Below are 22,559 nucleotides of genomic sequence, written 5' to 3'. Positions count from 1 at the left end.
GACCTGGAAGTACAATAATACATATCTGATAATTGGATTTTATTGAGTTGGTGATCTATTAATGTTAGTTCCCAGCATATTGTCTTTTATAACACTTTTTTCAGGCTTTGTGTCATTGTTAAACAAAGCACAGTCACCTCTCATCAACTGAAATTTTCTAAGGCAAATACTAAACAATGACCTCTAATAGAAGAGAAATATGAGCTCCAGGAGGGCAGGGATTTTGTCTTTTTTATACGCTGCTTTCCGAATACCTACCACAATGCCTTGAACTTAGTAATTATTCACTAAATATTTCTTAATAAATTTATGGATTTTTTCACTATCAAAGAAAATAAAAATGACCAAGCAATCATTCAAAGTTGTACTAAAGCAAAGAACCTGTTGTCTTAGAGCTTGCAAAGTCATCTGAAAGTTAATAGGATATTATTAAGGGAAATTAATAAGATAAAACAGAATGAACTATTGGCAAAACTGATCCAGTAACTTTCTTGGGCATTGCAAATATCCATAGCATACAATGTTGAAAACTAGTTTCCATTACATATGCTGTGCAGCAATTTCACATTATAGCGCAGTATGTATGAGAGAGAAGTACTCAACAAGTTGGTCTGTTTATCACTAACAAATCGCTGAGGGTTTTGGTAATTGTTATTTTATCCAGCCTATAGCTGGACAAGACATATTGCAAACAAACTGATCAGCACAAGGTAGTTTTGTGAATAGCTAGAAAGAGTGTTATTACAAGAATAAAATAAGTTGAACAGCTAACATTATGCCTCCTATTCTTGCTTTCATTGTTCAAGAGTGAATATTTCAAATACAATCAAGTTGCGACCTTTAAATATACTCTCTTCAGCATGTGTTATGTGAAGAAAGATGCACAAGTATAACACTCTCCTTTTTCACACTGAAGGATGATGGTTAGCAGGTACTCACACATTTTTAAAATGAGAAATGGGACACTGATAATGCAAGACAGTTGTTTCAAGGGGCAGGGTTTCTTCAGAAGACTGAACTATGGCACAAAAACATGACTTACTCAACACTTGAAATCTTGGAGAAAGAGATCAATGATGCATTATTGGGAATATTTTAAAATAGTATCCAAAAATTGTGACACAATAGGAAGAAATATCCAGCAGGTCTCATGAAGTCATCTTCGCTTTCCAGGCTATGTTCTGACCACTGTGAGCCCAGTCACTAATTGGGTGACTTGCTGTGAAAAGAGAGACCTGGAACAATATTGCAGCTCTCTGGCTCTCATATTATTGCCCTTGCCCTGGAATTTTTCTCTATGTTGCCCTGCCCAGAAGATTGCCTAAACTGTGCATGAGTTAATCCTGCCCTTTGAAAGCTGGGTTTATTTTCCAGCTCTACTTATATGGGACAAATTTCAGTAACAGGTCTATGTTCACTTGGTTCATACCCAGCACCCTGGTAAGTGGAGTTTTGCCTGATTTCAGCTTGCTTTGAAATTTTGCTTTGTGTGTGTGTGTTCTTTGTACTGCATGGGATGGAGGTACTTTGATTTTATACCACAAGGGTGGTAGTCAATGCCCTCCAAGATTATGATTTTCTACCAGCTTTTCTTAGCCTTTCCTGTCTAGCCTTATTCTTTCAGAAGATATTAATTATATTATCTTGCTCCTACAAATATAATCATCTATGAATTATTCAGAGGAAAACACTGGCTGGATGCTGTATCTGGTTACCTGGATCTTTTTTCTAATTATTGAAAACAGAAGAAATGAAGCAAAGGTCAGTCTATGCCTTATAATTTGCCAAAGGCTCTTAACATTTCATGGGAAATGCTCAGTAAGTCTTGCTCAAGAATCCCTACTGATTTTATAGGAGATGAATTTATTGAATTTAGCAGACTTTCTCATCTATGCTCTTAATTCCAACTCAAATCTTTGCTTCCATAATCCCAGTAATGGCCCATTTATTTGCAATGTGTAAATTATCTCAGATAGCTGCCTTTACCTTAACATACACATTTGTGGACTGGGAGGGACTTCACCATCATGAAAATATCTCAAGTAAATAGAAGGGTTAGATGGAGAGGATCCTATAGACCGGGAAGGGCACTCTAGAGTTAGGGCTGGTATTTAGTTAGTCCACAACGGGACAAGTAGGTCAATGGTTTACAGTTGTCATCATTCTAACTGATTAATGCCTATGCTGTGCTGTTGTTAACACATTGAATATCTACATTTTGAATATCATAGTTGCCTGCAATATATTCTTAAAGACTCCTAAGCTTGTAGTCATTCACTATGTTGCTCCAGATTAACAACAGGAGTCAGTCTTGCAGAATCACCAGTCGATGATTTAGTCTCAGTACCTGAGTTTCAAGGTAGTCAGGAATGCTCCTCTGCCTTTACCAACCAAGCCCATGTTGGCCTTTTCTAGATGCTATGGAGCTGGACAAAACTGGATTTTTAGTATACAACTGAGGTCTTGGACTTAGGGCAATCTCAGTTTCAATGTGCAAAGCTTCATTATTACTAACTTCAAAGATTTGTTCATGGGTAACTGCAACAGAAACAGTTTCACCAAAGAATACTATTTTTAATTGAAAGATGATTTTCTAATGAAGCTTTTCTAATCCTTTATGTCAATCAAAGAACTTGGGTCCTATAATGATAGAGTTAAAAAAAAAAAGGCCACCTTTTAAAAGAATAAACATAGGGTTTAAATTATTTTGTTAAGTTTTATTTAAATTATTTTGTTAAGAGTTATTTTTTAAGGTTATGTAACAGGCATAAATCTCAATCTAAAGAAATTCAGGTTGGCAAGAAACACAGTTTTATTTTCCCATTACTCAATCTGATTTCTATTTCAAGCTCTGATTTCACAAGGGGTGGCAAACACTTAATCATAGTCACTTTGGCAGGAACTGCATCTCAATTGCAGGGGCTTACATAGCATCAGGATGTTAGGGGAAGGGGAAGGGGCATCCTTGCTCCTCATCTGCTATGCTCGATCCTCTTAGAGTTCTAATATGCATCTTTCTGCAATAGCAGCCAGCTCCATGGATTGCTGCTGTGTTGATTTTGGTCCATCAGCAAGGACTCTTTAGGTCTGGTGGCTCTGCAGTGCCTCTGTACCCTTTCAGGTATCTGGAAATTGCACTGAGCTTGCAGAACCTCCATGGTACTATGTAAGTTTGCACTGTTCATTATGGTGGCTACTAGACACATGTAGCCAATAAATAAATTAAAATTAAATAATATTAAAACTCAACTTCTTCCATGACACTAGCCACATTTGGCATGTCCAGTAGTTCCAAGTGGCTCATGGTTACTCCATTGGACAGCCAGATATATGTTCATCATAGAAAGTTCTATTGGACTGTGCCACTCCAAAGTCTTGACTGACCTAAATAACAACCTAGTTGTTTTTTCTCTTAAGGGTATTGACACCTCTCCAGGTCTCTAATAAGGAAAAAAAATTTCTATTAGTTCCCAGATCCCATAGATAGATCCTATCATTTTAGTTGCCCTTCTTCAAAGCTTGTGCCAGAATAGGGTGAGAGGAAGTCCTGTTCTCAGAAATCCACTAATATCCAGCTTTCATTACATCCCCTCCAAGTTCTGTCTTTCCCTTCTGGCCCAGAAAACTCATTTCTCATCTTTGGGAAAGGAAGTTTTACTACTGCTAGTGCTATACCAGCACTATCTAATAGGAATATAATGTGAGCCACATATATAATTTACATTTTTCCAATAGCTGCATCAAAAAAGAGTAAAGGAACAGGTAAAATTAATTTTAGTGTCTTTTATTTAACCCCATATATCAAAAATATTTTAATATGTAATCAATATAAATCTTATTAATATATTATTATTTTCTACATACTAAGTCTGAAATCAGTGTATATTTTATACTTCTAGCACATCTCAATTTGGGCTAGCCACATTTCAAGTATTCGATAGTCACATGTGTCCATAGACAAACAGTGCAGGTTTAACTGGATTCCATTGCATTATTCCTCAAAGGGATAGGCTTTGAAACTCAAAAACTGAGAGATGATCCAAGATGGCTGAATACGAACAGCTCTGGAGTGCAGTTCCCAGTGAGAATGCAGAGGGTGAGTGATCACCACATTTCCAAACAACTTTTTACTGCCCACAGACCAGGAGATTCCCAGGTGGAAAAGTGTCACAAGTCTCCAGTATGGCTGTTTCAGCCAGTGCAGTGGGTCTCCACCCAAAAACTCACACAAATCTGGGTGCTGTTTCAACTGGCACCTAGAAGCCTGGGAGACAGAGTCAACCATTCAACTGAAAAAAAAGGGGGCTGAAACAGGGAGCCAGGAGATCTGGCTCGGTGGGTCCCACCCCCACAAAGACCAGCAATCTGAAACGCTCTGGACTGAGAGTTTCACAGTAAGCACAGCTGGATCCAGGACAGTCCAGCTTTGTGGGGGAAGGGCATCCGCCATTACTGAGGTAGTCCACCACAACTGAGGCACTCTGCCATTACTGAGGCAGTCCACCATTACTGAGGCAGTCTGCCATTATCGAGGCAGTATGCCATTACTGAGGCAATCTGCCATTACCAAGGCAGTTCGCCATTACAGAGACAGTCCACCATTACCCAGGTAGTTCTAACTATTCCTCTATAAACAAAACCGCAAAAGAGTTTACACAGCAGCTGGGCAGAGCCCATGGCAACTCAGAAATGCTTCTGCTGGAAGACTGTGACTAGGCTGCCTCTTCGCTGGGCAGGGCATCTCTGAAAAAAGGCAGCAGCACATCAGGAATTTATAAATAAATCCCCACCTTCCCAGGACAGAGCGCTTGGGAAAAAAAGGTGGTTATGAGTTCCACTGCAGCAGTCTTAAATGTACCTGCCCAGCAGCTCTGAATGGAACAACTTAGCTCACAGCTCAGCACTTGGGCTTCTATAAGAGACAGACCATCTTCTCAAACAGCTCGCAGACCCTCGTATATTCAGACACCTCATAAAGGAGAGCTCAGGCTGACAACTGGTGGGTATCCTTCTGGGACAAATATAACAGAGGAAGAAACTGGCAGCAATCCTTACTGTTCTGCAGCTGCTACAGGTGATTCCCAGGCAAGCAGGGTCTGGAGTGGACCTCTAACAGTCCTACAGCAGAGGGGCATGACTATTAGAAGGAAAACTAAAAAACAGAAAGAAATAACTACATCATCAACAAAAAGGACGTCCACTTAGAGACCCCATTTGAAAGTCACCAGCTACAAAGACCACAGGTAGATAAATCCACAAAGATGGGGAAAAAAAAACAATGAAAAAGGATGAAAACACCCAAAACCAGAATGCCTCTCCTCCTCCAAGGGATCATAACTCCTCACCAGCAAGGGAACAAGGCTGGATGGAGAATGAGTCTGATGAATTGACAGAAACAGGATTCAGAAGGCAGGTAATAACAAACTTCTCTGAGCTAAAAGAACATGTTCCAACCCAATACAAAGAAACTAAGAACATTGAAAAAAGGTTTGATGAAATGCTAATGAGAATAAACAGCTTAGAGAAAAATACAAATGAATTGATAGAGCTGAAAAACACAATGTGAGAAGTTTGCGAAGCATATACAAGTTTCAATAGCCGAATCGACCAAGCAGAAGAAAGGATATCAGAGATTGAAGATCAACTCAATGAAATAAAAAGAGAAGGCTAGATTAGAGAAAAAGGGGTAAAAAGAAATGAACAAAGTCTCCAAGAAATATGAGATTAGGTGAAAAGATTGAATCTTATGTTTGATAGGTATATCTGAATGTGACGGAGAGAATGAACCCAAGCTGGAAAACACTCTTCAGGATATTATAAAGGAGAACTACCCCAACCTAGGAAGGCAGGCCAATATTCAAGTCCAGGAAATACAGAGAACACCAGAAGGCATTCCTCAGGAAAAGCAACCCCAAGGCACATAATTGTCAGTTTCACCAGGGTTGAAATGAAGGAAAAAATGCTAAGGGCAGCTAGAGAGAAAGGTCAGGTCACCAACAAAGGGAAGCCCATCAGACTCACAGAGGATCTCTCAGCAGAAACCCTACATGCCAGAAGAGAGTGGGGGCCAATATTCAACATCCTTAAAGAAAAGAATTTTCAACCTGGAATTTCATATCCAGTCAAACTAAGCTTCATAAGTGGAGGAGAAATAAAATCCTTTACAAACAAGCAATTGCTCAGAGATTTCATCACCACCAAGCCTGCATTACAATAGCTCCTGAAAGAGGCACTAAACATAGAATGGAACAACCAGTACCAGCCACTCCAAAAACTTACCAAATGGTAAAGAGCAGCAATACAATGAAGAAACTGTGTCAACTAACAGGCAAAACAACCAACTAGCATCAAAACGGCAGGATCAAATTCATACATGACAATATTAACCTTAAATGTAAATGGGCTAAATGCCCCAAACAAAAGACACAGACTGGCAACTTGGTTAAAATGTCAAAACCCATCAGTGTGTTGTATCCAGGAAACCCATCTCACATGCAAGGATACACACAGGCTCAAAATAAAGGGATGGAGGAAGATTTACCAAGCAAATGGAGAGAGAAAAAAAAGCAGGAGTTACATTCCTAGTCTCTGATGAAATAGACTTTAAACCAACAAAGATCAAAAGAGACAAAGAAGGGCATTATGTAATGGTAAAAGGATCAATGCAACAAGAAGAGCTAACTATCCTAAATATATATGCACCCAATAGAGGAGCACCCAGATACATAAAGCAAATTCTTAATAACCGACAAGGAGACTTAGACTCCCACACAATAATAGTGGGAGATTTTAACACTCCTCTGTCAATATTAGACAGATCAACGAGACAGAAAATTAGCAAGGATATCCAGGACTTGAACTAAGATCTTGACCAAGCAAATCTAATAGATATCTACAGAACTCTCCATCCTAAATCCACAGAATATACATTCTTCTCAGCACCACATCACAGCTATTCTAAAACTGACTACATAATTGGAAGTAAATCACTCCTCAGCAAATGCAAAAGATCAGAAATCACAACAAACAGTCTCTCAGACCACAGTGCAATCAAATTAGAACTCAGGATTAAGAAACTAAGAACCACACATCTTCATGGAAACTGAACAACTGGCTCTTAAATGTTGACTGGATAAATGAAGAAATGAAGGCAGAAATAAAGATGTTCTTCAAAACCAATGAGAATGAAGACACAATGTACCAGAATCTCTGGGACACATTTAAAGCAGTGTCTAGAGGAAAATTTATAGCAAGAAATGCCCACATGAGAAGCAAGGAAAGATCTAAAATTGATACCCTATCATCAAAATTGAAAGAGCTAGAGGAGCAAAATAAAAAAAACTCAAAACCTAGCAGAAGACAAGAAATAACTAATATCAGAGAAGAAATGAAGGACATAGAGTCACAAAAAAAACCCTTAAAAATCAATAAATCCAGGAGCTGGTTTTTTGAAAAGATAAAAAAAAAATCCAATGAGCCAGATTAATAAAAAAGAAAAGAGAGAATAATCAAATAGATGCAATAAAAAATGATAAAGGGGATATCACTGCAGATTCCACAGAAATACAAACAACCATCAGAGATTACTACAAACAACTCTGTGAATATAAAGCAGTAAATCTGGAAGAAATGGATAAATTCCTGGACATTTGCAACCTCCCAAGCCTAAACTAGGAAGAAGTCGAAACCCTGAATAGACCAATAACAAGGGCTGAAGTTGAGGCAGCAATTAATAGTCTGCCAACTAAAAAAAGCACAGGTCCAGATGGGTTCACAGCTGAATTCTACCAGATGTACAAAGAGGAGCTGGTACCACTCCTTCTGAAACTATTCCAAACAATCAAAAAAGAGAGAATCCTTCCCAAATCATTTTATGAGACCAACATTATCCTGATAGCAAAACCCGGCAGAGACTTAACAAGAAAAGAAAACTTCAGGCCAATATCCATGATGAACATAGATGCATAAATCTTCAATAAAATACTGGCAAACCGATTGCAACAGCACATCAAAAAGCTTATCCATTGTGATCAAGTAGGCTTCATCCTGGGGATACAAGGCTGGTTCAACATATGCAAGTCTATAAACGTAATCCATCACATCAACAGAACCAAAGACAAAAATCACATGATTATTTCAATAGATGCAGAGAAGGCCTTTGACAAAATTCAATGGCCCTTTATGCTAAAAACTCTCAATAAACTAGGTATCGATGGAACATATCTCAAAATAATAAAAGCTATTTATAACAAACCCACAGCCAATATCATAATGAATAGGCAAAAACTGGAAGCATTTTCTTTGAAATCTGTCACTAGACAAGGATGCCCTCTCTCACCGCTCCTCTTAAATATAGTATTGGAAGTTCTAGCCAGAGCAATTGGAGAAGAAAAATAAATAAAGGGTATTGAAATAGGAAAGGAGGAAGTCAAATTGTCTCTATTTGCAGACGACATGATTGTATATTTAGAAGACCTCATTGTCTCAACCCGAAATCTCCTGAAACTGATAAGCAACTTCAGCAAAGTGTCAGGATACAAAATCAATGTGCAAAAATCACAAGCATTCCTATACACCAATAACAGACTTAAAGAGAGTCAAATCAAGAATGAACTGCCATTCACAATTGCTACAAAGAGAATAAAATACCTAGGAATCCACGTAACAAAGGATGTAAAGGACCTCTTCAAGGAGAACTACAAACCACTGCTCAACAAAATAAGAGAGGACACAAACAGATGGAGAAACATTCCATGCTCATGGTTAGGAAGAATCAATATTGTGAAAATGGCCATACTGCCCAGAGTAATTTATAGATTCAATGCTATCCCCATCAAGCTACCAATGACCTTCTTCACAGAACTGGAAAAATCCACTTTAAACTTCATATGGAACCAAAAGAGAGCCCACATAGCCAAGTCAATTCTAAGCAAAAAGAACAAAGCTAGCAGCATCCCACTACCTGACTTTAAACTATACCACATGGCTACACTAATCAAAACAGCATAGTACTGGTACCAAAACAGAGATATAGACCAATGGAAGAGAACAGAGGCCTTGGAGGCAACACCACACATCTAAAAACATCTTCTCTTTGATAAACCTCACAAAAACAAGCAATGTGGAAAAGATTCCCTGTTTAATAAATGGTGTTGGGAAAACTGGTTAGCCATGTGCAGAAAGCAGAAACTGGACCCCTTCCTGACACCTTACACTAAAATTGACTCAAGACGGATTAAAGATCTAAACATAAGACCTAACACCATAGAATCCCTAGAAGAAAACCTAGGCAAAACCATTCAGGACATAGGCATAGGTTAGGACTTCATACTAAAACACCAAAAGCATTGGCAACAAAAACCAAAATACATAAATGGGATCTACTTAAACTCCAGAGCTTCTGCATGGCAAAAGAAACAATCATTAGAGTGAACTCACAACCAACAGAATAGGAAAAAATTTTGCAATCTACCCATCTGACAAAGGGCTAATATCCAGAATCTACAAAGAACTAAAACAGATTTACAAGAAAACAAACAAACAAACCCATTCAAAAGTGGGCGAAGGGTATGAACAGACACTTTTCAAAAGAATATATATATGAGGCCAACAAACATATGAAAAAATGCTAATTATCAATCACTGGTCATTAGAGAAATGCAAATCAAAACCATTTTGAGATACCATCTCATGCCAGTTAGACTGATGATCATTAAAAAATCTGGAGACAGCAGACGCTGGAGAGGATATGACGAAATAGGAACGCTTTTACACTGTTGGTGGGAGTGTAAATTAGTTCAACCATTGTGGAAGACAGTGTGGCAATTCCTCAAGGACCTAGAAATAGAAATTCCATTTGACCTAGCAATCCCATTACTGGGCATCTATCCAAAGGATTATAAATCATTCTGCCATAAAGACACATGCACACATATGTTCATTGTGGCACTGTTTACAATAGCAAAGACTGGAACCAACCCAAATGCCCATGGATGATAGAATGGACCAGGAAAATGTGGCACATATACACCATGGAATACCATGTAGCCATAAAAAATGATGAGTTCATGTCCTTTGTAGGAACATGGATGAACCCGGAAACCATCATTCTCAGCAAATTGACACAATAACAGAAAATCAAACACCGCATGTTCTCACTCATAGGCGGGTATTGAACAATGAGAACCCATGGACACAGGGAGGGGAGCATCACACACTGGGGGCTGTTGGGAGTGACTGGGGGGGGAGAGTGGGGGATAGGGAGTTGGGGAGGGATAACATGGGGAGAAATACCAGATATAGGTGATGTGGATGGAGGCAGCAAAACACATTGCCATGTATTTACCTATGCAACAATCCTGCATGTTCTTCACATGTACCCCGGAACATAAAGTGCAATTAAAAAAAAAAAAGAGGCCGGGCGCGGTGGCTCAAGCCTGTAATCCCAGCACTTTGGGAGGCCGAGGCGGGTGGATCACGAGGTCAGCAGATCGGGACCATCCTGGTCAAGATGGTGAAACCCCGTCTCTACTAAAAATACAAAAAATTAGCTGGGCACGGTGGTGCGTGCCTGTAATCCCAGCTACTCGGGAGGCTGAGGCAGGAGAATTGCCTGAACCCAGGAGGCGGAGGTTGCGGTGAGCCGAGATTGCGCCATTGCACTCCAGCCTGGGTAACAAGAGCGAAACTCCGTCTCAAAAAAAAAAAAAAAAAAGAAACTCCAAAACCAAGAAAAAAATTTTGTTTTTCTACATTCTGTTATATTTCTTTCTTGAAACAATGAGCAAAGACCAGCCTAAATGAGGGTGAGTGCGATGCTGAGGATATCTTTGGGTGGGATATAAGAGGAGAAAAGCCGTAGCAAGAAAGGAAATATTTAGTACTTGGAAAAATAACTACTACAGAAACCATCAGTTAAAATTTTTAAAGTATTAGCCTGTCACAGTGAGTTTTTAAGGACCTAAAAATTGCTATAAGAATGTTGGAAGTAAATTTGTTTGCTGTGGGTTTAAAATAATTTCATTAGCAGTTAAAAATTGCAGTAATATTTTTGTGTATAGTATAACCGCTGTGGTAACTGGAAAAAAACACACAAAAGCCTGCAGTGTTTTTATTAGGAGTAAATCTTATTATTAGGAATAAGGCACAGATAAATTCCAGTAGTAGTTAAATCCTGCAATAATACCTCTGGCAATTTTTACTGCAATAACTGTAAAACCCAAGAATAAGAATTTTAGCACTAGGAAAGATAATAATAATTCAAGACTATGGCTGCATTTCATAGACTAGAGTCCTCATTTGTGGAGTTTCTGAAGCAGTGACTAGCTGAAGCAGTGAAAGCTGTTTTGCAGAAAATAATCCCTGTCATTCTCAAAATTGTCATGGCAGAGGAGATTCAAAGTTTTTGGATGCCATTTTCCACTTATTTCTTTGTATTTTATCTTAATTTTAAGCTTGATGATATTTAAAGGAAAATTTGAAATTACTTTAAATGTTGACTCTTCTGTTAGTAAAACATTTTGCAGTCAACAACCTGGATCAAATGGACAGGACAATTAATGTAACTTGCATTAAATGTGAGACAGAAGGAGATGATAAATCAAGACCTGAGTAAACAGGGAATTAGAAGGGGGCAGACACAGTGAGCAATCTTGGAAGTGGGAGGGTGGGTAGGAGGTACCTGTTGGTTGGTAGAAGAAATGAGACCTTAAGAAAAAGGTAACTTCTAGCATGCCAAAAGATTCCAGCTAATATATGACACGAGGAGTGGTCACAAGGATTGAGGATAAGTGTATTCTTAGTAATTATATAAAATACTGAGTCCACCTAAATTATTGCTGTTCCACTCTTGGTATTAATTGAATTAACGGGAGATAAATAATGTTAAATGTACTTTTTAAGACTCTTTAGTCTGTGAGGTAGTGATGTTTGGCACTAAGTATTGCCTAAGTATTCTTGAAGGTCTGTTTGTTCTTTTCTGGCTTGTTTTCTTGTTTTCTGTTTTACAGAATCATGCTTTAAGAAGCTGGGACTCAGAGAGGTTAAGTAATTTGTGTTACTTTTTTGTGTGCACACCTAAAATCTGCTTCTGAAACTCTTTGAGAACAGGGACTGTAACTGTTACGTACTATTGGTAGTATTTAATATGATCAGGCCGGGAGCAGTGGCTCATGCCTGCAATCCCAGCACTTTTGAAGTCTGAGGCAGGCAGATCACTTGACCTCAGGAGTTCAGCCTGGGCAACATGGTGAAACCGTGTCTTTATAAAAAGTACAAAACATTTGCCTATCAGTTAATAGAGTTGCTCCTTAAAAAAAAAAAAAAAAAATTAGCCAGGCATGATGGCATGCAATTGTAGTCCCAGCTTCTCGGAAGGTTGGGGTGGGAGGACTTCTTGAGCCTGGATGGTTGAGGCTGTAGTGAGCCTTGATGAGGGAACAGCACTCCAGCCTGAGTGACAGAGAGAGACCCTGTCTCAAGAAAAATAAAAGATAACTCCTCAGTTGGTATTCAGTAATTATCAGCAAAGCAGACCAAAATAGCTGAATATATTCTATATTTAATATTCCTCAATAAATTTAGTTAGTAGACAGGTTATTTTTAAAAATGTTATGGGGGAAGAAGTAGCTGCTGTGTAGGGCCTCTAGGAGACAGCCTATGAACATGAGGTCAGCGGCAGAACAATGTCAAGGGCTGTTCTTAATTCCTTCACTCATTGTAAACTATTCTAACTTGATCTCTTCTTAGCTACAGTGGTGTCTAGAAGGAAAAGTAAGAGTTTCCATCCAAGACAAATGCTTCCCCTAAAAAGAAGAGCTGTCATAAGAAACCATCAGTCTCTCAAAATGTTCCACAACTTGAGGAAGATTCCCTAGGGATCCCTACTCCTTTATTATTTTTTAAAGACACTGTTTAAAACTTATTACTTTTAAGAGAATTTCTTTACAATAAGGTCTGTCTCTCTCTCTTCCCCCTCTCTCTTTTGAGTAAGGGAAGCATGCTAAAAGAAACCAGAATGACCGCATGAGAAAATTTGAGAACTAACAAAGAACAATAATGAATAGGGTGCAAAAACCTTCTGATCATCATGTGGATTGTTTCTGAGGGCAACTTGGATGAAAATAATTTAGACCATTTCCACAAATAAACTTCCACACACTTAACGCCTACTTATGATGCAGAAAATATTATTATATGAGATCATAATGGCTATAGGTTGTAATGACTTCGTGAACCACCCAGGAGGGGCATCAGAGAACTCTTAAGATGCACACAAAATATGAATCAATATAATTATTATGGTTATCTTAACATTTTGAATTGACTAGCAAAATAAGCAATAACTATGCTCTTTTCTGTAAAATGAACATGTGCTTTTGTATTATTAGCTCACTTTCTTTACTGAAAGTGGAAATTGAATTATATTGGATTCAAGCCTTCCATTTGTCTCCTCATCTCTCTTGAGTCTTCAGCATCTATCTCTCCAGTTCCTCTTGGTCCTCAATGTCTACAGATGGACTCAATTCTCACCCATCACTGCTCTCAATTCCTGTCCCTGAAAGAATCATACCTAGACCCTAACTTTTCAAGCTACTTTGTCCATGCACCCTGCTTTCCAACCTTAGTAGTAAGATTGAATGATCCTTGTTTCCAGAGCCCATCTGGCTTACTTTCTTTTTATGTTAGCTTGCCTCTTTTTTTTTCTAAACTATCTGCCCATTACTTGCTTAGGTCCTACCTCTCTTATCATTCCTTCTCAGTCTCTTTCCCGTTTTGCTCTGCTTATTCCTCATATGCTAGAATTCCCCTGAAGTTTCATTCTTTGTCCTTTCTCTACACCAGAGGTCTGTGAACCGTCTAAAACTGAAAACAAATTTTCGTGTTTTGAGACGGAACACTTTTTCCCCCTTGAGAAAGTATCTGTAACTTTCATATGCTCAAAAGGGCCCTTGGCTCTTTTAACAAGGTTAAGTGTCCCTGCCCTCACTCTGTCTCCTCCTTTTTGCCTTTGACCACCCTTTTTATAGGCTAGCTGTTCCCATATCCATCTACAATTCTCACTAGGGGTAAAAGAGGCCGACAGCGAAGAGAAGAAACCAAGATTCAAAGAAATGTTGAAGACTCCGAACAAGAAGAAATTGTACTGTATACATTGTGTGTCTAGCTCAGCTGATAATCCCGTAAAGGACCAGTTGACTCATTGTTGAGCGGGGAGTCGGGGTGCCTGGCAGGATCATTACTTCAGGTTGTCAGGTAAGATTCCAGGAGGAATTGGTGAAATAAAGGCTGTATGTGCAAAAACCCTAGTTGCCAGTGGCGGAGGAGGGGGCGCACCCAGTTCCTGGCGGACAGGAGAGGAGAAGAGAAATCCACAGGCAGTCGCACTGCCCACAGCTGCAGCGAAGCCAGTCTCTAGGTCTGCAATCACCCTTAGGGGCTAGAAACCCCGCCCAGCACCGGCGGTGCCTTTGACGGACAGCCACATTCTGCAATCATCTTCCAGTTCACTATAAACACTCCCCATTCTTCCCGCCTATTGCTTACCTCTCCAAGCCAATCAGAAGAATGGGCGGGATCGTCCTTGGTTCCTTTTTTTTTTTTTTTTTTTTAAAAAGGTAGCCTGTGCGTCGCATTCCGGCTGGGGGGAAAAAAACCACCTCCCGAGCAAGGAGAAGGTGGAGCCCCTGTGATGGGCACGCAGTTCTACCAATGAGGCGCCCCAGTCGCGCTAAGACCTGGTTGCCAAGGTGGGCGGGGCACGCGCGGGGCCCGGCCAATGGCGGCGGGGCGGTGGAGGTTGAGCTGCAGTGGGTAGGGTTAGTGTGAGAGGTGCGGCGGGGGAGGTAATGATGGTGGCGGAGGAGGAAGGCGGGGGAGGGGGTGCTGGGCGCTGAGCGGCGGCTCTGGCAGGATTTGGTAGGGTGGGGGACGGTCGCGGCGCGATCCAGCAGGGAGGGGGCGGGCGTGAGGGACGCCGTCCGCCTGAGGGGCTGCACATCCCGGCTTCCGCGAGCGCCGTGGCTGGCTTGGCTGTTCCATGTGGCTCCGGCGGGGATGGAGGACTCGGTGGCGGCGGCGGCGGCTGCTGCTGCGGCGGCGACGAAGGAGCGGCTCTGAGAAGGGAACGGGGCTAGACTCAGCCCGACAGCGGGATTAGAGGTGTGAGGAGGGGGCGGGAATGGACGAGCGGCGGGGCTGGGGCTCGGGGTCCGGGCTGGGGTCTTCTGGTATCGCCTGGGTGACAGGGACCGCTGACGAGCCACCGCCTGCCTCCGCTGGGGGGCAGGGGTCTGGGCTCCTGGCGTGAGGAGACTGGCCTCTGGCGGACTGTTCCCCTGAGGATGGGGGAGGGAGGCACCGCACCCCGCACCGTCCACTTGTCCAGCTGGTCATTGCTTCACGCCCAGGCAGGAGTTTCCATTTCCCTCCGGTTGGCAGCGAAGGAGCCTAAGTGGCCTGGAGCCGGGACATTGCCCTCTCTCTGCCTGGAGATTTCCCTCTACTCCTCGTTCCCCATCCATTTCCCTCCTCTGACTGAAAAACAGCTTTCCTCCTGCCTCCCTAATTTATTGCAAGCAAATATTCTCGGACTTGAGGCTATTAATTATCGGCTGAAAAACAAAGTTTATTAAAAAATACACCACTCCTCCCTTTGACTGGCGGTGGACATTAAACTGCTTCCCTAGACTTTCCCGCTCTGCTCGCCCTTCTGTGATGCTAACAGGGGAGGTAGGGCCCGGAGTTACCATCTCTCTGGATTGTCGTTGATGGTGACTACCTGATGTGTCGCTCCACGTCTTCTGTGTGAAATGTAATTTCTTCCTTGGTGTCTTACATCCTTGATGTTACTGGCTTTTGAGGTCGGTGTTTTGTTTCATTGTTTAAAAGACATGCAGAGAACTGGGATGGTCTTTTGCAGCGTTATTTAACATGATTGGTCAGTCACTTCTCATGATTCTCATATTCTTTCTCTTTTTGTCTTTGTTTTGCTTTTCAGTACTCCAGAATACGCATCATATAGCCCCTGAGGTGGCATGGTGATGTCTCCATGAGGGAACCTCCTCCCATTCATCCTGTCATGTATATCATAGTGTTCTTGACTGGACCATTCATTTAAGATGGAATTTACCCTGTGAAACCGGGAGAAGACTTATGGACCCCAAGCATCATTTCAAGTTGTAGTTGAGTTTTTAAAAGACATACATGCAAAGCTCCTTTGCTTTGGACCCTCTGCATTATTAAAGCTGCTGTGTTGCTAACCCAAAACTGCTCCAGTGTATTGACTGATCATCATGGCTTCAGTTTGGAAGAGACTGCAGCGTGTGGGAAAACATGCATCCAAGTTCCAGTTTGTGGCCTCCTACCAGGAGCTGATGGTTGAGTGTACGAAGAAATGGTAAGATGTACCTGGGGGTAGAGTTTGCTGTGCTGTGGCCTAAGCGTACTGTGGCCTAAACTCTGGGTCTTCTGATAGTAGGTTGACCTTTCTATAGTGCACTAGTGTGTAGAAGCTGGGTGGGGTGCAGATAACTCTAACAAGTACTGTGCTGTGCACTGTTGCTGCTAGTGCCATCCCTGTGGATTTTAATTACTGCACTTCAGTATGGCTCAGAGGACTTTAACTGTGAGAGCACACTAAATACAGTAGATTTGGTCTTGAGGTTATTCATCATTAGTGTTAAAATAACTTCAATTTTTATAATTTTAAGGAGACAAAGAATGGCTATTTAAATACTGTAAGCATGTATGCATATGTTTTACTATAACAGGTATATGTTTTAATATAGAAGTCTACATTCTTGTGGGGTGATGGTAATCTATTTTATTTTATTCTGGTTTTTTCATTTTTCTTTGCTTTGGATAAAGAATTTTTCATTATTTGATTAATGGAATGCCATCCACAAAACCTTAGAAATTCTTTTGTTAAGTGCTTACTCAGGCAACTGTATTTTATTTTAATTGCCTAATGGGATACATTTCTTGGCCAGATTTAAGGAAGCAATTAGTGGTGCTGGTCTGTGATTTGCTTCTTTCCACTTGAGAAGAATAAATATAGGGCTTTCTTTCCATTGCCCTGAATGATAAACAACACAAATGTTTTATTTAGTGAGAGAAAAAAGTTAATTTTAAGCAAATGGTTGTTTGGGTTTTGATTTATTACAGTGATTAAGCAGTAATGGACTATTGGAAAATAAGTCCATTTCTTTGTTCATAGTACTGTAATGCATGTCTGTAATAACCTTTCTTTTTAACATCCATTTTATTAGATTAAAAAAATAGCTTGCTCTATTCTAGAACTCTTATAGAATATTTGAATATTTATTTGGAACTAGTTTCTGAATGCTTTTCTCTTCAACTTGTTAGGAATGTTATTTTAAAATCAGTTTGAGAAATGCATGCACTTATTACCTACTTTATACCAGGTACTGTGGATTTAGGGTCCCTGTGCTCAAGGAGTGTATAGTCCAGTGTAAGGAGTGTCACATGAAAAAATTCACTGTGACAGATGCAATAATATAAATATGAATGACATAAGGATTTTAATCTGTCTCCATCCAGTTGAGTATCTTTGAGGACAGGTTATTTAACTTCTCTGTGATTCAAGTTTCTGTAGCTATTAAAGGTCATAATGGTGCCACTTCATAGGGAGGATAATTGTGAAGATTAAATGAGTTAATACATGTAAAATGCTTGGAACAGTGTTGGGAACATAGTGCCTAATAAATGCCATTATTATGTACAGAGGTAGCAGAGGGGAAAACAATCAACTCTTTAAGGGTAGAGGATGAATTCTTGGGATGGCTTCCTGAGATCTGAGCTGGGTTTTGAAAGACTCATAGTTGTTGTCCAGGAAGCCAAAGGGGAAGTGAAAGATTTTCTACAATAAAGCAACAACCTATGCAGAAGCATGAAGGCTTACCTAGAATGGGATGTGCTGGAACTTCAAGCAGTATAGTTTGATATTAATGGGGTTTAAAGTGTAGGATTGGGGGTGTGCAATGAGATGAGGTTTGACAGTCAGACAGGACTGAAAGCAGGTAACGTTGTGTGCTGTTAATAAATGGCTTGGGCATTATTCTGTAGTGATAGGAACATAGTGGAAGGTTTTGTGTAGAAGAGATCTTAGGTTTGCTATTGGAAGATCACCAGGACAACAGTGTAGAGTGAGGATCATAGTAAAAGGGTGACTGGAAGCAGCAATATTAGGGTAGCTGTTTTAATAAACAAGGGGAGACAAAAAATTAGGACTAGGCAGTGGCAAAGGGAATGGAGAGAACTCACTACACGAACACTTAGAACACAAAATGGATAGAATTTTGTGGTCATTTCAATTGGGGATCTGGGAAATGTGGGGATGAGGGAGAAGAAAGGTCTAGATTGACATCCAAGCTTTTGTGTTGGAAGTGTGTTGTGTACTTAACCAAGTTAGAGAAGGTCCTGATTACAGGTATTTCTTAACTTGGCAGTATACTGGGAACATCAACTTTAAGATGGTTAAATTTTAATCTTTTTCTTAAGGGAAATAGAACATTATCAGGTGATTCCTCAGTTAGAAAATCAGTTTCTTTCTCATAGTTTGCAGCCTTCCTGGAATTTTTTTCCCTTGAGCTTTTAAGTTATTAATTTTCAAATAACAATTTAAGTTATTGCTAATGTGTCTAAAGGTGAAAGCTACATTGAAAATTTAGCTTGATTACAGTTGGTTAAATGGCTTGATTACTTTTAGGGATGGCCATTATGGTGTCCCTATTAAATCAGGTCTTATGATAGGATCTAGACTCAATACCAGACGCATTTGGATGTTCTTCTAGAAGTATTGGGGGTATTAAGTACCCCCAATACTTCTTGTATTAAGTCTTGGTTCAAGAACTTACATTTAGAACTTAATACCAGAATTATTACGTATTCTGGTGTTCTAAGTTCTAGTGGTTCTAGAACTTAGATCAGGAACAAAAATGAGAATTTTTCTTTTCTTATGAGAAAAGGACAGTATACCATGGAGGTCCTAGTCATCATTATTCCTTGATTGCCACATAAAGAAGCTGTAGCAAATTTAGAGATGATGGGGTTTATACCCCCTACTCTTATTGTTGTCCCTAGGTCATTTAAATATGAATTTTGATCTAAATGATGTAGCTGTTGGCAAGTGGTAAGATTGGCCTCTGGAGATGAGTTTGAAAGAGTCATGTCATTTCTTTCTCTACTTTTGTTCTGTTCTTTTATCATCTGTAGGCTTTTAGATTTCAGAGAGAAATCTTTGAGTTCTCAAAGGCTGTACAGGTGTTTAAGGAAACTGTAAAAGTTGGCAAGTTGTAGTTATGATGATAACTTAAATAGATTGCAAATTAAATTCTGGTAAGAGCTCTCTAATATATGACATGAATCATTATATATGAATACATATTATATTTTGCATGTATGTGTCTCCATTATCTACATATAGGAACATATTTTAACTTTGTATTTTTCCATCTAATTCTTAGTTGTGGTAGGAGGACTAAAATTATTGAAAGTGCTATAAACTTTTAGGAATACATATTAATTATATTTTACATGTGTCTCCATTATCTACATATATGAACATATTTTATCTTTATATTTTTTCCATCTAATTCTTAGTTGTGGTGGGGGGACTAAAAATATTGAAATTGCTATAAACTTTCCCCAAAAAGTCATATATTTATTTCAGTTTCTTATTTTTCTGTGTCATATAAGAATTCCTTTTTCTTGTTTTAAAATGTAATTTTAATTATAATTTATATTTAAAATAGGCAATACAGTCACATGGTTCAAAACTCTAGAGGTACAAAAAGGTGAATATATAACCCTGAAAGTAACTTCATTTTGTTCATTATTTCACACATCTTTGCCAACCTTGTGACCCCAGGATTTGAAAAGTTAAAAAAAGTAGCTTTTCTTAGTGTTTAAGTTTGTGACACTGGCCTGTTAAATAAAATATAAATGCTTTAATCTGATGTTCCAGGATATGTGTGACTGATGCCAGCTTAGTTTTCCAGTTAGACATTAGAAGGCTACATGCACTTTGTTAACTTGAACTTACGAAAACTAAATTACATTAAGAAGTATTAATGTCAGATTCACTTCTTTGGATGGCTTAAGCAAGCATTTCTCTGTTGACCATGGAGTGATATAGAGATACATGAGCCTTGATGCAAATAACCTGCTTTTAAAATAAATTTTAAAAATAACAGAGAAAAGTATTAATTAGAAACAAACTTGGTATGCTTTGTGGGATATAGACTGTCATGAGTAAAAGCAGAAGCAGGGATACCAGTTAGGAGGTTATTGCAGTAATTCAAACAGCAGAGTAGTAGGTGGTAAGAAATGGTCAGATGTAATGGCCGGGTGTCATGGTTCACGCTTATAATCCCAGCACTTGGGGAGACCTAGGTCAGGAGTTCGAGATCAGCCTGTCCAATATGGTGAAACCCTGTTTCTACTAAAAAATACAAAAAATTAGCCAGGTGTGGTGGCACATGCCTGTAGTCCCAGCTACTTGGGAGGCTGAGGCAGGAGAATCACTAGAACCCAGGAGGCAGAGAGGTTACAGTGAGCCATGATCGTGTCACTGTACTCCAGCCTGGATGACAGAGTAAGACTCTGTCTCAAAAAAAAAAGAAAAAAGAAAAAAAGAAACAGTCAGATGTCACACACACACCCTCATACACACTCAGCACTACCACACTTTATTAGGTATAATTTACACTTTTACATACAGTAAAATGCATCCATTTTAAGTGTACAGTTCAGTGAGTTTTAACAATTTTTTGTACCCAGGCAGCTAGATAATATATTTTTTAAAGGTGTATCAGGAGCCACGGTGGCTCCGGCCAGTTGTCCTGGCATTTGAGGAGCCGAGGCTATGAGTTCAAGGCCAACCTGAGCAACATAACAAGCTCTCATTGATTAACGACAACAACAAAAAAAGGTGTAGTTAACAGGGCTTACTGATGGATTAGATATAATGTAAAGTAAGAGACAATCAATAATGACCATAGGTTTTTGGCCTGAGCAATCAGGTGAATGTAATGTTAATTGTAGTGATAGGGGAACACTTGGGAAGGAAAAGGTTTGATGTGAGGGAGAAATCAAGAATTCTGTTTGCTTTTCGTTTGGGACATCCAGATGGAGATCTTAATTAAGCAGTTAATTATAAGAGTCTCAAACTCAGGGGCGAGAAGTGGCTGAATTGTAAGTAGTATTTAGAACTATGGGGCTGTAGGAAATTTCCTATGCATTAGTACAGATTGATAAGTGGATTGAGGACTGAGCTTTGAGGAACTTCAGCATATAGAGTTGAGGAAGGAGAGAAGGAGCCAACAAAGGAGACAGGAAACAAGCAGTAGTGAGACAGGAAAATTAGGATAGCGTGTTTTCTAAGACACCAAGTGCAAAAAGTGTATTAAGGGAGTATTTGGCTGTGTCAGATACTGTTGAGAGGTTAAGAAGGTGACCATCAGATTTGGCAAGGTGGAAGGAACTGATGATTTTGAGGACGGTTCAATGGAGTGGTGGAGATGAAGCCCTGATTAAATTGGCTTAGAGGAAAAGCAGTGATTACAGTGAGTATAGATTATTTTCTTGGAGCATTTTGCTACAAAGCAAAGAACTAGGTAATACCTGAAGAGAGACAAGTGTTCAAGGTGTATTTTTTGCTTGGCAGGCATTGTACCATGTGTAAGTGCTGATGGAAATGATTGGTAGAGAAGGAAAAATTGATGATGTGGTGAAAGAGGAGGTAACCTTAGGAGAAAAGTCTTTGAGTGAAAGAAAGAAAGGGAGCTAGAACACAAGTGGAAATGTTGATCTTAGATAGAAGCAGGGACCATTCATTATGATAAGGGAAGAAACAGAGTACATGGGTAGAGAAGCAGATAGGTTGGTAGGTTTGGTTGGGGAGGATATGGACATTCTGTTTTCTCAGGGAAATAATATAAGAAATCATCTGCTGGAAGGGAAGTGACAGAGTTGTTGAAGAATTGAGGAGATGAGGTAAGAAGTAATCAAAGTGAGAAAGAATTGACTAGGGAAACGTAGGGGTATTGCTGGGTAGTGGTGAAGACCTTAGCTTTGTGATTATAAATGTTAAGTGAATTCAACCAGCAAGTTTGCATATTTTAATCCAGCTATGTTCAGTACTTGGGTACAGGCATAGAATAAGAAGAGTTGGATTTGACCAGGATTGGATTTTGTCAGGAATGTATAACTGAGGGGAAGAGAGACAGAGAAATTGAGAGCAGATGTGCAGGAATGATTTTAGTGATGAACCATGGAATATAAGCTGAAAAAGGAGGAAGATAAGTATGTGAAAGATGGGACAGTCTGTGAAAAAATGAAAAGGATAATGATTGAGAGATTTTTAAAGAGGTCAAAGAATTGTTGGGGTTGGGAGCTGGAAAGATGGGAGGTGGAAGAGTGTGAGATGCTTGATTCTGGAGGCTGTGGTTGATGTTAATGAAAAGATACTGGTGGTGTCCTTGGATCAGATGTGCGTATCTGTTTACAAAAATGAGCATATATCCCAATATATTTTTAAT

At 39.7% G+C, this 22,559-nt stretch overlaps 2 protein-coding genes across 51 annotated transcripts in view; one reads left to right on the top strand and one right to left on the bottom strand.

The window, feature by feature from the left end:
* Nucleotides 1–15,749, bottom strand: part of LOC144579123 (uncharacterized) — a 137,260-nt gene extending 121,511 nt beyond the window's left edge. The window contains exons 1-2 of the mRNA XM_078348364.1: nt 15,642–15,749; nt 14,545–15,335 (exon numbers count right to left, since the gene is read on the bottom strand). Coding sequence (XP_078204490.1) covers nt 14,545–15,335; nt 15,642–15,749 — 899 coding nt within the window. The remainder of the gene's footprint in view (nt 1–14,544; nt 15,336–15,641) is intronic.
* The window catches only part of EHBP1 (EH domain binding protein 1), a 388,496-nt gene that overhangs the window by 29,614 nt on the left and 336,323 nt on the right, over nt 1–22,559 (top strand). For 25 of the 50 annotated variants that reach the window (XM_078349236.1, XM_017964282.4, XM_017964281.4 and 22 more), the window contains exons 1-2: nt 14,820–15,159; nt 15,998–16,396. In XM_078349236.1, coding sequence (XP_078205362.1) covers nt 16,293–16,396 — 104 coding nt within the window. In that variant the 5' untranslated portion in view covers nt 14,820–15,159; nt 15,998–16,292. The other 25 variants (XM_078349237.1, XM_054244916.2, XM_035272472.1 and 22 more) reach the window with 6 other exon arrangements.

Source organism: Callithrix jacchus, chromosome 14 (genome assembly GCF_049354715.1).
Source record: "Callithrix jacchus isolate 240 chromosome 14, calJac240_pri, whole genome shotgun sequence".
Classification (NCBI taxonomy): Eukaryota; Metazoa; Chordata; class Mammalia; order Primates; family Cebidae; genus Callithrix; species Callithrix jacchus.
Note: the sequence above shows the minus strand (reverse complement) of the source record. Positions and strands in the feature narration are given on the sequence as shown.